We start from the raw sequence: 14,931 nt of genomic DNA, 5'->3' as shown, positions 1-14,931 counted from the left end.
TTGTTTGCGGAACCTTCTTAATCTTTTGGACATATTTTCACAGCAATCTGGCCTTAAGCTTAATTATGATAAATGTAAAATGTTAAGGATCGGAAATCTAAAGGGAACGTCCTTTCGAATGGAATGCAAAGTGCCTGTTTTGTGGACAGATGGACCAGTTAACATACTTGGTGTTGTTGTCCCAGAAAATCTGGAAGATCTAGGCTCAGTAAATTATGATAATCGACTAAGAAAGCTGGACAAAATTATGCAATTATGGAAAGGGAAATCCCTAACCTTGTATGGTAAAATGTCTATTGCCAACTTGTTAATTATTCCTCAATTTATTTATCTGTCTTTTTTAAGATTTATGAGCGGAGGGTCTTCGATTTTGTCTGGAACGGCAAACCAGAAAAGATTAAAAGAAAGGTTTTGTACAAAGAGTATGAATATGGGGGCCTGAAACTTCTCAACCTTGAAGCTATGCGTCTGTCTTTAAAAGCATCAATTGTTCCAAAGATGTATTTAAACATTGAGTGGTACACAAATGTCCTGTTGGACAAAAAACATGTACTGTATCAAAAGAAATTGTATCCTTTTTTACAAGTGATCCCCTCCCAGAGAGTCTGCTGGGAAACATGGCGGGGTTCATAAAGGAAACAATCCACTCATAGTGGTGTTTTCAATTTTATGTGCCAGAAAAAAGAGACGATATTTTGCAGCAGTTAATATGGATGAACTCTAATATTGTAATAGATGGAAAGCCTTTCTTTTGGGAAAATATGTTTGAAAGAGGAATCATTTTTGTCAATGATATTATCAATGAGAATGGTAAAATTATGAAGTATGATGAATTTAGAGCTATGTATGGTGATGCTTGCTCAAGCTTTTCATTTTATCAACTAACTGGAGTAATTGGGAAAAGATGGAAACAAATAATTAATTATGGAACTACTAAATTATTAGTTTGTAAACCTCTAATAAGAAATTCTAGTTGGCAAAAAGGAACTAAAATAAATAGAAAAATATATAATTTTTATTTAATAAAGAAATCTTTGAAGGCTGCCTCATACAACACAAATGGAAAATGGGAGGACTTTTTTGACTGCCCGTTGCCATGGGATGCCATATTCAAACTAATCTATAAAATCACTATCGATGTGCAAAATCGTTATTTTCAAATTAAAATTATTTATAACTTCTTACCCACAGGGAAAATGTTAAAATTATGGAATATGACAGAGTCAGATGATTGCCGATTTTGTTGTCAGGAGCCTGAATCCACCCTGCATTTGTTTTGGTATTGTCATATTGTGTCTTCGTTTTGGGTGGAAGTTGAAAAAATGTGTTTAAGGATTGGTTTGTTTATGAAGCTTAATGTGGATTCTGTTATTTTAGGAGAGTTCATTGACAGTCATGATTTAGTCAATTTAATTATAGTACTCGGTAAAATGTTTATTTTTAAGGCCAAAAACAGATATTCACTTAGTATTACTTTCTTTAAAACATTTATTCAGTATTTTCTAACTTAAGAAAGTTACATGGTTGAAAACGATAATGATGCCAAAAAACATTTAAAAAAAAGATGAGAAGTCCTCAAAGGCTTATTTTGAAAGTATAATTATGTTTATAGATTATATGATATCTGTTGTTGTGTTCCCTAATTTGAGTGACCTGGACATAATCTGGACTGTACATAAATGCTTATTTTGAAAATGTAATTTTGTTTATAAATTATATGCAATCTGTTGTGTTCCCTAATTTTTTTCTGTGGACATGAATGAAGGTGTGTGTTGCTGAGTCCGACTTGGACATTATCTGGACTGGGCCTGGTTTAAAAAACCCTTTAAAAAAATCTAATTTCATTGACAACCTGGTCTGTTGAAGATAAATGATAAATGATAAATGGGTTATACTTGTATAGCGCTTTTCTACCTTCAAGATACTCAAAGCGCTTTGACAGTATTTCCACATTCACCCATTCACACACACATTCACACACTGATGGCGGGAGCTGCCATGCAAGGCGCTAACCAGCAGCCATCAGGAGCAAGGGTGAAGTGTCTTGCCCAAGGACACAACGGACGTGACTAGGATGGTAGAAGGTGGGGATTGAACCCCAGTAACCAGCAACTCTCCGATTGCTGGCACGGCCACTCTACCAAGATAAGGCCCTTTTTTAAAAAATAAAATAAAATAAGATAAATAAATAAAAAACATTTTCTTGGATAAAAAAGAAAGTAAAACAATATAAAAATAATTACATAAAAAATAGTAATTAATGAAAATGTTAGTGGACCAGCAGCCTATACAATCATGTGTGCTTCAGGGACTGTGTCCCTTGCAGATGTGTTGTCTATGTTGTGGGAACCAGAATATTGGTAGCAGAAAGAAATAACCCCTTTTGTGTGAGTGGGTGTGGATGAGTGTGCATGGGGGAGGTTGTTTGGGTTGATGCACTGATTGAAAGTGTATCTTGTGTTTTTTTTCTATGTAGATTTAATTTAAAAAAAAAAAAAAAAAAATTTTTTTTTTTTTTTTTCCTTCAATTTTTTTAAATTTTTTTTTTTTTTTTTTAGAACAGGCCCGCGGGCGACTCATCTGGTCCTTACGGGCGACCTGGTGCCAGCGGGCACCGCGTTGGTGACCCCTGATGTATAGTATAAAGCATATATATAATATATATAATATATATATATATATATATATATATATATATATATATATATATATATATATATATATATATATATATATATATATATATATATATATATATATATATATATATACATACATACATATATATATATACATACATACATGTGTATATATATTCTTCAAAGAATATATATATACATGCATGTACTGCATATATCTTCAAAGACACTGCGGATGTTTGACTGAGTTAGGTGACGCCGAACGCAGCGACTTTCAGGCTTATGGACAAAACACGCACCCATGGACTACTACTACTACACGGATATGCACACATACACCCAGACCCATCACCCCCCATTAACCCCATCCCACACATTCCCCACACCACCCCACTGGCCAGAAAAAACATATACAAGAAATCATTAATTCCCTCCGAAATACTAATATATAAAATAGTAGAAATAGTTGAAATAGTAGAAATAGAAGAACTGGTAAAAAAAAATAAATAGTAGAAATAGTAGATCTAGTTGAAATAGTAGAACTAGTTAAAACAGTAAACATTTTTAGAAATAGTTAAAACAGTAGAAATAGTATAAACAGTATGCCTGTTGCTGTGTGTAAACCTGTTCTTTGTGTTTGTTTCTTTTCTTTGTGCTTCTTTTCTTTGTGTTTGTTTCTTTTCTTTGTGCTTCTTTTCTTTGTGTTGTTTGAGTGGTTTGTTTTCTTTGTGTTTGTATTATTTGTGTTTGAGTGGTTTGTGTTATTTGTGTTCTTTGTGTTCTTTGTGTTGTGATCACAGCAGGGTCAAGACACATTCTGTTTTTCATGTAGAAACACACCATTCCATTCCATTTCATTTCATTCAATTTTTTTTTTTTTAAATTCTATTGTATTCTATTCAAGCCCATGTGCTGTGATGGCTTACAGAGCAGCACCCTGATACTATTGTGTGTCCATGTTGTGTACTATTGTGTGTCCATGTTGTGTACTATTGTGTGTCCATGTTGTGTACGATGGGATGTGTCTATGTTGTGTACTATTGTGTGTCCATGTTGTTTACTATTGTATGTGTGTCCATGTTGTGTAATATTTTGTGGCCATGTTGTGTACTATTGTATGTGTGTGTCCATGTTGTGTACTAGTGTGTGTCCATGTTGTGTATTATTGTACGTGGGTCCATGTTGTGTACTATTGTGTGTGTGTGTCCATGTTGTGTACTATTATGTGTCCATGTTGTGTACTATTGTGTGTTCATGTCGTGTACTATTGTGTGTCCATGTTGTGTACTATTGTATGTGTGTGTGTCCATGTTGTGTACTATTGTACGTGTGTTTGTCCATGTTGTGTACTATTGTATGTGTGTGTGTCCATGTTGTGTACTACTGTGTGTGTGTGTGTCCATGTTGTGTACTATTGTGTGTCCATGTTGTGTACTATCGAATGTGTGTGTGTGTCCATGTTGTGTACTATTGTGTGTCCATGTTGTGTACAATTGTTTGTGTGTGTCCATGTTGTGTACTATTGTGTGTCCATGTTGTGTACTATTGTATGTGTGTCCATGTTGTGTAATATTTTGTGTCCATGTTGTGTACTATTGTACGTGTGTTTGTCCATGTTGTGTACTATTGCATGTGTGTGTGTCCATGTTGTGTACTACTGTGTGTGTGTGTCCATGTTGTGTACTATTGTGTGTCCATGTTGTGTACTATTGAATGTGTGTGTGTGTGTCCATGTTATGTTGTATTGTGTGTCCATGTTGTGTACAATTGTTTGTGTGTGTCCATGGTGTGTACTCTTGTGTGTCCATGTTGTGTAATATGGTATGTGTCCATGACGTGTACTATTGTGTGTCCATGTTGTGTACTATTGTATGTGTGTCCATGTTGTGTAATATTTTGTGGCCATGTTGTGTACTATTGTATGTGTGTGTGTCCATGTCATGTACTAGTGTGTGTGTGTCCATGTTGTGTACTATTGTGTGTCCATGTTGTGTACTATTGAATGTGTGTGTGTCCATGTTATGTTGTATTGTGTGTCCATGTTGTGTACAATTGTTTGTGTGTGTGTGTGTCCATGTTGTGTACTGTTGTGTGTCCATGTTGTGTAATATGGTATGTGTCCATGACGTGTACTATTGTGTGTCCATGTTGTGTACTATTGTATGTGTGTCCATGTTGTGTAATATTTTGTGGCCATGTTGTGTACTATTGTATGTGTGTGTGTCCATGTCGTGTACTAGTGTGTGTCCATGTTGTGTACTATTGTACGTGTGTCCATGTTGTGTACTATTGTACGTGTGTCCATGTTGTGTACTATTGTGTGTTCATGTTGTGTACTAGTGTGTGTCCATGTTGTGTACAATTGTACGTGTGTCGATGTTGTGTACTATTGTGTGTGTCCATGTTGTGTACTATCGTGTGTCCATGTGGTGTACTATTGTATGTGTGTGTGTGTGTCCATGTTGTGTACTATTGTATGTGTGTGTGTCCATATTGTGTACTACTGTGTGTACTATTGTGTGTCCATGTTGTGTACTATTGTATGTGTGTGTGTGTGTCCATGTTGTGTACTATTGTATGTGCGTGTGTCCATGTTGTGTACTATTGTGTGTCCATGGTGTGTACTATTGTGTGTCCATGTTGTGTACTATTTTGTGGCCATGTTGTGTACTATTGTACGTGTGTGTGTCCATGTTGTGTACTATTGTGTGTCCATGTTGTGTACTATTGTATGTGTGTGTGTGTCCATGTTGTGTACTATTGTGTGTCCATGGTGTGTACTATTGTGTGTCCATGTTGTGTACTATTTTGTGGCCATGTTGTGTACTATTGTACGTGTGTGTGTCCATGTTGTGTACTATTGTGTGTCCATGTTGTGTACTATTGTGTGTGTGTCCATGTTGTGTACTATTGTGTGTCCATGTTGTGTACTATTGTATGTGTGTGTGTGTGTGTCCATGTTGTGTACTATTATATGTGTGTGTGTCGATGTTGTGCACTAATGTGTGTCCATGGTGTGTACTATTGTGTGTCAATGTTGTGTACTATTGTATGTGTGTGTGTCCATGTTGTGTACTATTTTGTGGCCATGTTGTGTACTATTGTACGTGTGTGTGTGTCCATGTTGTGTACTATTGTGTGTCCATGTTGTGTACTATTGTGTGTGTGTGTGTTTGTGTGTGTGTGTGTGTCCATGTTGTGTACTATTGTGTGTCCATGTTGTGTACTATTGTATGTGTGTGTTCATGTTGTGTACTATTGTATGTGTGTGTGTCCATGTTGTGTACTATCGTGTGTCTATGGTGTGTACTATTGTGTGTCCATGTTGTGTACTATTGTATGTGTGTGTGTCCATGTTGTGTACTATTTTGTGGCCATGTGGTGTACTATTGGACGTGTGTGTGTCCATGTTGTGTACTATTGTGTGTCCATGTTGTGTACTATTGTGTGTGTGTCCATGTTGTGTACTATCGTGTGTCCATGTTGTGTACTATTGTGTGTGTGTGTCCATGTTGTGAACTATCGTGTGTCCATGTTGTGTACTATTGTGTGTCCATGTTGTGTACTATTGTATGTGTGTGTCCATGTTGTGTACTATTGTATGTGTGTGTGTGTCCATGTCGTGTACTATCGTGTGTCCATGGTGTGTACTATTGTGTGTCCATGTTGTGTACTATTGTATGTGTGTGTGTCCATGTTGTGTACTATTTTGTGGCCATGTCGTGTACTATTGGACGTGTGTGTGTCCATGTTGTGTACTATTGTGTGTGTGTGTGTGTCCATGTTGTGTACTATTGTGTGTCCATGTTGTGTACTATTGTGTGTGTATGTCCATGTTGTGAACTATCGTGTGTCCATGTTGTGTACTATTGTGTGTCTTCCTGGTTGTGAGGACGGTGCCAAGGAGCAGAGAAGAAGAAACTCACCTCTGTTGTCGACTTGGATGCTGAGAGGCACTTGTGTAGCCACGGCCAGCAGGTTGTGTTGCAGCGCGTGCTGCATGTTGTGTTGCAGCGCGTGCTGCATGTTGTGTTGCAGCGCGTGCTGCATGTTGTGTTGCAGCGCGTGCTGCATGTTGTGTTGCAGTGCGTGCTGCATGACGAGGGTCCTCTGCTCCTCCGTCATCATCTTCTTCTCAGGAGGCTCCCTGAGGTGCAGCAGAGCGCCACACGAAGCTCCGTGGTCAGCGGGGGACTCGGCCTGGAGCGTCCTGCTGGCCGCCGAGTCGCCTGGAACACATTAAAGAATACTTTAGAAGTACTCATGTACGCTGCGGAATACTGCATTGTATACACGGAGTACTGTATTGATACCGTAAATACAGTAGATTTATTTCAAAGCTTGAAAAGAAGAGTACATCATTTTTGGAGTATATTTATTCATTTCTTGGAGAATATTAACAACATTCAATAAATGTATTAAGAAGTATCAGATTGTATCAAATAAGTACTTTATTCCATATAGTTCTTGTACTTCAAGTACTTCACTTGTAATACTAATAGTTGTGTAGTTGTAGAACCTGGAGTTGTGTAGTTGTAGTACTTGGAGTTGTGTAGTTGTAGTACTTGTAGTAGTGTACTTGTAGTTGTGTGGTAGTGTACTTGTACTTCTTGTAGTTGTGTAGTTGTAGTACTTGTGGTGGGGTACTTGTACTTTGTGTAGCTGTTTCACCATGTTTGGTCCTGACTCTGGACACCAGCAGGTTCTGAGGTTCTCAGAGCTGGAAACGGTTCATATGGTTCTAACATGTCAGCAGGAGACCACTTCCTGAGGTTCTCAGAGCTTGAGATGGTTCATATGGTTCTAAAATGTCAGCAGGAGACCACTCCTTGAGGTCTTTAGAGGCCAAGATGGTTCATATGGTTCTAAAATGTCAGCAGGAGACCACTCCCTGAGGTTCTCACTGCCCGAGATGGTTCATATGGTTCTAACATGCCAGCAGGAGAGACCACTCCCGGAGGTTCTCACAGCTCTAGATTGTTCGTATGGTTCTAAAATGTCAGCAGGAGATAACTCCCTCAGGTTCTCAGAGCCCGAGATGGTTCATATGGTTCTAAAATGTCAACAGGAGACCACTCCTTGAGGTTTTTAGAGGCCAAGATGGTTCATATGGTTCTAAAATGTCAGCAGGAGACCACTCCCTCAGGTTCTCAGAGCCCGAGATGGTTCATATGGTTCTAAAATGTCAGCAGGAGACCACTCCCGGAGGTTCTCACAGCTGTAGATTGTTTGTATGGTTCCAACATGTCAGCAGGAGACCACTCCCGGAGGTTCTCAGAGGTTGAGATGGTTCATATGGTTCTAACATGTCAGCAGGAGACCACTGTCTGAGGTTCTCACAGCTTGAGATGGTTAAAATGGTTCTAAAATGTCAGCAGGAGACCACTCCTTGAGGTTTTTAGAAGCCAAGCTGGTTCATATGGTTCTAAAATGTCAACAGGAGACCACTCTCTCAGGTTCTCAGAGCCCGAGATGGTTCATATGGTTCTAAAATGTCAGCAGGAGACCACTCCCTGAGGTTTTCACAGCTTGAGATGGTTCATATGGTTCTAAAATGTCAGCAGGAGACCACTCCTTAAAGTTTTTAGAGGCCAAGATGGTTCATATGGTTCTAAAATGTCAGCAGGAGATAACTCCCTCAGGTTCTCAGAGCCCGAGATGGTTCATATGGTTCTAAAATGTCAGCAGGAGACCACTCCCTGAGGTTCTCACTGCTGGAGATGGTTCATATGGTTCTAACATGTCAGCAGGAGACCACCACCGGAAGTTCTCACACCTCTAGATTGTTCGTATGGTTCCAAAATGTCAGCAGGAAACCACTCCTGGAGGTTTTCACAGCTTTAGATTGTTCTTATGGTTCCAACATGTCAGCAGGAGACCACTCCCTGAGGTTCTCAGAGCCCGAGATGGTTCATATGGTTCTAACATGTCAGCAGGAGACCACTCCCGGAGGTTCTCACCTCTAGACTGTTCGTATGGTTCCAAACTGTCAGCAGGAGACCACTCCCGGAGGTTCTCACAGCTCTAGATTGTTCTTATGGTTCCAACATGTCAGCAGGAGACCACTCCCTGAGGTTCTCAGAGCCCGAGATGGTTCATATGGTTCTATCATGTCAGCAGGAGACCACTCCTTGAGGTTTTTAGAGGCCAAGATGGTTCATATGGTTCTAAAATGTCAGCAGGAGAACACTCCCTCAGGTTCTCAGAGCCCGAGATGGTTCATATGGTTCTAAAATGTCAGCAGTAGACCACTAACTGAGGTTCTCACAGCTCGAGATGGTTCATAAGGTTCTAACATGTCAGCAGGTGACCACTCCCGGAGGTTCTCACACCTCTAGATTGTTCGTATGGTTCCGAAATGTCAGCAGGAGACCACTCCCGGAGGTTCTCATAGCTCTATATTGTTCGTATGGTTCCAACATGTCAGCAGGAGACCACTCCCTGAGGTTCTCAGAGGTTGAGATGGTTCAAATGGTTCTGACATGTCAGCAGGAGACCACTCCTTGAGGTTTTTAGAGGCCAAGATGGTTCATATGGTTCTAAAATGTCAGCAGGAGACCACTCCCTGAGGTTCTCAGAGGTTGAGATGGTTCATATGGTTCTAACATGTCAGTAGGAGACCACTAACTGAGGTTCTCACAGCTCGAGATGGTTCATATGGTTCTAACATGTCAGCAGGTGACCACTCCCGGAGGTTCTCACACCTCTAGATTGTTCGTATGGTTCCAAAATGTCAGCAGGAGACCACTCCTTGAGGTTCTCAGAGGTTGAGATGGTTCATATGGTTGTAACATGTCAGCAGGAGAACACTCTTGGAGATTCTCACAGCTCAAGATGGTTCATGTGGTTCTAACATGTCAGCAGGAGACCAGTCCCTGAGGTTCTCAGAGGTTGAGATGGTTCATATGGTTCTAACATGTCAGCAGGAGACCACTCCTTGAGGTTTTTAGAGGCCAAGATGGTTCATATGGTTCTAAAATGTCAGCAGGAGACCACTCCCTCAGGTTCTCAGAGCCCGAGATGGTTCATATGGTTCTAAAATATCAGCAGGAGACCACTAACTGATGTTCTCACAGCTCGAGATGGTTCCTATGGTTCTAACATGTCAGCAGGAGACCACTCCCGGAGGTTCTCAGAGGTTGAGATGGTTCATATGGTTCTAACTTGTCAGCAGGAGACCACTCCTGGAGATTCTCACAGCTCAAGCTGGTTCATATGGTTCTAACATGTCAGCAGGAGAACAGTCCCTGAGGTTCTCACAGCTGGAGATGGTTCATATAGTTCTAACATGTCAGAGATGTACTTTGGTACAAGACCATGGGAAGACTTGTAAACAAGGAGAGATGTTTTAAAGTACATTCTCTGAGCAACATGAAGTCAGTGCAGTGACCTAAGCACTGGACTAATATGGTCATATTTCCTGGTTCTAGTCAGCAGCAATTCTGGATGTACTGCAGCTGCTTTACAGCTGCTTTAGAGAGCCTAGTGAGAAGACCATGACAGTAGTCTAAACTGCTGGAGACCAAGGAATGGATCAGTCTTTTTAAGTCTGATTCAGACATTATTCATCTGATTTTAAAAACGTTTTTTCAGGTGGTAAAAAGCTGCTGATGTTATTGATTTCATGTGACTTTAAAGTTCAAGTCTGAGTCCATTATTACCCAGAGATTTCTAACCTGATTATGAAATTCCAGGGAGAGAGGCCCAAGGTGACTAGTAGCAGTTTCTCTTTGCTTCTGCGGGCCAAAGACAATGATCTCAGTTTTTATCTGAGTTTAGCTGAAGAACATTGTTTTGCATCCACACACTGATCTGTACCATGCAGACAAAGAGGATCAACAGTCCGACGCTCACCTGCCTCTCTCTGCACTGCTCTCCAAATGTAAACAATGGAATTGATCAACTACCCTCTCAACAAACGTGACAAGATCTCAGATTCTGGGTAAACTGTCTGTCCTGTCGGAACAGTTGTTGGGACACACGACGGACTCTAGGTAGAAGAGGAGTGCCGCCTGCCTTGCAAACCTTTCAGTCGTTGAAGTGGTGAGGGTGATGGGTCAAATGCAGAGGATAATCTCACCACACCTAGTGGCCGAGTCATCGAGTCATACCAAAGACTATAAAAATGGGACCCATTACCTCCCTGCTTGGCACTCAGCATCAAAGGTTGGAATTGGGGGATAAATAACCAAAAATGATTCCCAGGCGCGGCCACCGCTGCTGCTCACTGCTCCCCTCACCTCCCAGGGGGTGAACAAGGGTGATGGGTCAAATGCAGAGGATAATCTCACCACACCTAGTGTGTGTGTGTGACAATCATTGCTACTTTTTTATATGTAGCTATTCGGAACCATGACAATAGGACATCTGCTGAATGGACTAAATGTTGCCCTGTATCGACACGTTGGAAGATGGCCTAGTGGTTAGAGTGTCCGCCCTGAGATCGGTAGGTTGTGAGTTCAAACCCCGGCCGAGTCATCGAGTCATACCAAAGACTATAAAAACGGGACCCATTACCTCCCTTCTTGGCACTCAGCATCAAGGGTTGGAATTGGGGGTTGAATGTCACAGCCAGGGCGCATTCCAATGCGCCCTCATCTTTGCATCCTGACGAGCGCACTGCGGGCCACACCCACAGGCGCTCTCTTTCCGCTGCGGGCGTGCCTGCAGACAATCTGCCATCAACGCACCTGCCCGTGATGAGCGAGCTGCCTTCATAAACCGGCACAACCTGCCATCCCGGGCCGGAATATAACCTTCTGTTCGCGTACGTACCCTCCGTCGCCTGGAAAGTGAGCTTTGCGTCTCACTTTTCCCTGGATCTCCCTCTGGACTCTGACTGCCTCCCTCGATCCTTGACTACCCCCGCTTTGGACTCGGACCTGTAGACTTCTCTCTCCCCAGGACTTCCTCGTCTCTCGTTCAACATTTACGGTAACACTCAACAGCTAATCTACACACATAGTCTTACACCATACATCCATCCATCCATCCATTTTCTACCGCTTATTCCCTACGGGATCGTGGGGGGTGCTCGAGCCTAACTCAGCTACAATCGGGCGGAAGGCGGGGGATTTTGTCACACTTCATTTCCTTAGTTAGTATATTTAGTATTGTTTGATTATTATATATATATATATATTATAATATATATAATAAAATACTTAGAGCTATACTGCCCCTTGGTGTCTGTGTCGTCATCTCCCCTTAGTCTAACATAGGGGGTGGACAAGGGTGATGGGTCAAATGCAGAGGATAATCTCACCACACCTAGTGTGTGTGTGACAATCATTGCTACTTTTACTTTAACTTTTTTAGTCTTGTAGGTTAGATTAATTTTGTAGGTTGGATTAATTTAGATTTAGATTTAGACAAACTTTCGGTTGCGCATACCATCATTCCCTCCGCAGCAAGCGCCGCTGGGAGCACCCCGGGACACGCCCTTGCTCGCTCATCTCGTGTTGCGGCCGCGCACCTGCACGGCTGCGGGCAATCTGCTATCAACGCACCTGGATCTGATGAGGATCGACGCCATAAAGACCAGCGCATCCTGAAATCCAGTGCTAGAACGTAGTTCACTGTTATCAGTAAGCGACCTCTGTAGGTTTCATTAATTACATAGCTGAAATTAATTTTGTAGGTTGATTGATGGATTAACTTTGTAGTAACTTTTGTAGTTGACATGAACGTAAAGCTTAGATTCATTTTGCAGGTTAAATTAACTTGAAAGTTAAATAATTTTTGCAGGTTAGATTAACTTTGTAGGTTAGATACATGTTTATTTTACAACAATTTGAAGGTGATATTCATTTTGCAGGTTAGATGTGAGGTCATCTTTAGGACTGGTGGACGTGTGCTCTTTCATATATTGTGGGATGTCCTGATGATCAATAATCTAGTTATCAATGACTTTTAATAATTCAGTGAGCAGTAGGAAGTAATCAAATCAGTTGATTGGATGCTATGGATTATTGGTATGATTGATATGAATTATTGATATGATTGATATGAATTGTCAATATGATTTATATTAATTATTGATATGGTTGATATTAATTATTGATATAAATTATTGAAATGATTGATTAGAATTGTCGATATTATTGATATTAATTGTCAATATGATTGATATAAATTATTGATATGATCGATATAAATTATTGATATCAATTATTGATATGATTGATTATAATTGTCGATATGATTGATATAAATTATTGATATGATTGATGTAAATTATTGATATAAATTATTGATATGATTGATATGAATTGTCAATATGATTGATATTAATTATTGATATAATTGATATTAATTATTGATATAAATTATTGATATGATTGATATGAATTGTCAATATGATTTATATTAATTATTGATATAATTGATATTAATTATTGATATGATTGATATAAATTATTGATATGATTGATATGAATTGTCAATATGATTGATATTAATTATTGATATGATTGATATTAATTATTGATATAAATTATTGATATGATTGATTAGAATTGTCCATATGATTGATATGAATTGTCAATATGATTGATATAAATAATTGATATGATCAATATAAACTATTGATATAAATTATTGATATGATTGATTTTAATTGTCGATATGATTGATATGAATTATTGATATGATTGATGTAAATTATTTATATAAATTATTGATATGATTGATATGAATTATTGATATGATTGATGTAAATTATTTATATAAATTTTTGATATTATTGATATGAATTATTGATATGATTGATGTAAATTATTAATATAAATTATTGATATAAATTATTGATATAAATTATTGACATAAATTATTGACATGATTGATATGAATTATTGATATGATTGATATGAATTATTGATATGACTGATATGTGTCGAGAGAAGCCAGATGAGGTGGTTCGGGCATCTGGTCAGGATGCCACCCGAACGCCTCCCTAGGGAGGTGTTTCGGGCACGTCCGACCGGTAGGAGGCCACGGGGAGGACCCAGGACACGTTGGGAAGACTATGTCACCCGGCTGGCCTGGGAACGCCTCGGGATCCCCCGGGAGGAGCTGGACGAGGTGGCTGGGGAGAGGGAAGTCTGGGCTTCCCTGCTTAGGCTGCTGCCCCCGCGACCCGACCTCGGATAAGCGGAAGAAGATGGATGGATGGATGGATGATATGAATTATTGATATGATTGATATGAATTATTGATATGATTGATGTAAATTGCAGATAGGGTAAACGGTTCTTACCTTTCTTCATGATGTGCGGCATGTTGTTGTTTGGCAGACGAGAAAGTTGCACGTTGGAAGACAGAAGAGTGGGCGTGTCCACAGGAGGGAAGTTCAAGATGGCCGCCCCGTAACTCTGACGTCGACCTTCCCGCCGATTGCTGTCGATGGCGGCCTGGAGCTCACCTGGCGAGCTCAGTCCTCGCTTGTCGCATTCATACGGATAAAGGTACTTCATGTACCTGTGAAGTATTCAGAAGACACTTTAGCAAAACATACATCCAGATATGATCAGATCTATAATATTAATAATCATGGCCTTCTTCATCAACACAAACATAAATATTATACTTGCAGTAGTACTGGTACAGTATAAGTACTGTAATTATATGTACAATGCAGAAGTACTGGTACAGTATAAGTACTGTAATGATACATATAATGCAGTAGTACTTGTATAGTGTAAGTACTGTAATTATACATATAATGCAGTAGTACTGGTACAGTATAAGTACTGTAATTATACATATAATGCAGTAGTACTGGTACAGTATGTATAATTACAGTATTTATATATATAAATATATATATATATATATGTATATATATATATATATATATATATATATATATATATATATATATATATATATATATATATATATATATATATATATATATATATATATATATATATATATATATATATATATATATATATATATATATATATATATATATATACATATATATATATATGTGTATATATATATGTAATTAAATATATGTATATATATATAGGTATGTGGGCTTGTATTAAGCCTCAGGGAGTTGAACGCCCCTGCCTTACATAGTTCCGGGTCACCCTTGGGCAAGGTGTAGTACCCGAATGCCCCCCCCATCAGGGTTACGATACCCCCCATGAACTATACTATAAGAGGATGCGTTACCCGGCCCGGAGGAAGCCCGGGGCCCTCCTCCGGAGCTAGGCCCGGAGGTAGGGCTCGTCAGCGAGCGCCTGGTGGCCGGGCTTGCCACGGAGCCCGGCCGGGCACA

General features: G+C 39.6%; 1 protein-coding gene across 1 annotated transcript in view; it reads right to left on the bottom strand.

Annotated features, from left to right (window-relative positions):
- Positions 1 to 14,931, bottom strand: part of arid3c (AT rich interactive domain 3C (BRIGHT-like)) — a 57,061-nt gene that overhangs the window by 16,836 nt on the left and 25,294 nt on the right. Inside the window, exons 4-6 of the mRNA XM_062023954.1 lie at positions 13,897 to 14,117; positions 6,738 to 6,868; positions 6,566 to 6,641 (exon numbers count right to left, since the gene is read on the bottom strand). Of these exons, the coding sequence (XP_061879938.1) occupies positions 6,566 to 6,641; positions 6,738 to 6,868; positions 13,897 to 14,117 (428 nt within the window). The remainder of the gene's footprint in view (positions 1 to 6,565; positions 6,642 to 6,737; positions 6,869 to 13,896; positions 14,118 to 14,931) is intronic.

This window comes from Entelurus aequoreus, linkage group LG17 (assembly GCF_033978785.1).
Source record: "Entelurus aequoreus isolate RoL-2023_Sb linkage group LG17, RoL_Eaeq_v1.1, whole genome shotgun sequence".
NCBI lineage: Eukaryota > Metazoa > Chordata > Actinopteri > Syngnathiformes > Syngnathidae > Entelurus > Entelurus aequoreus.
The sequence above is the reverse complement of the archived record's forward strand: the minus strand, read 5'-3'. Positions and strand labels throughout refer to the sequence as shown.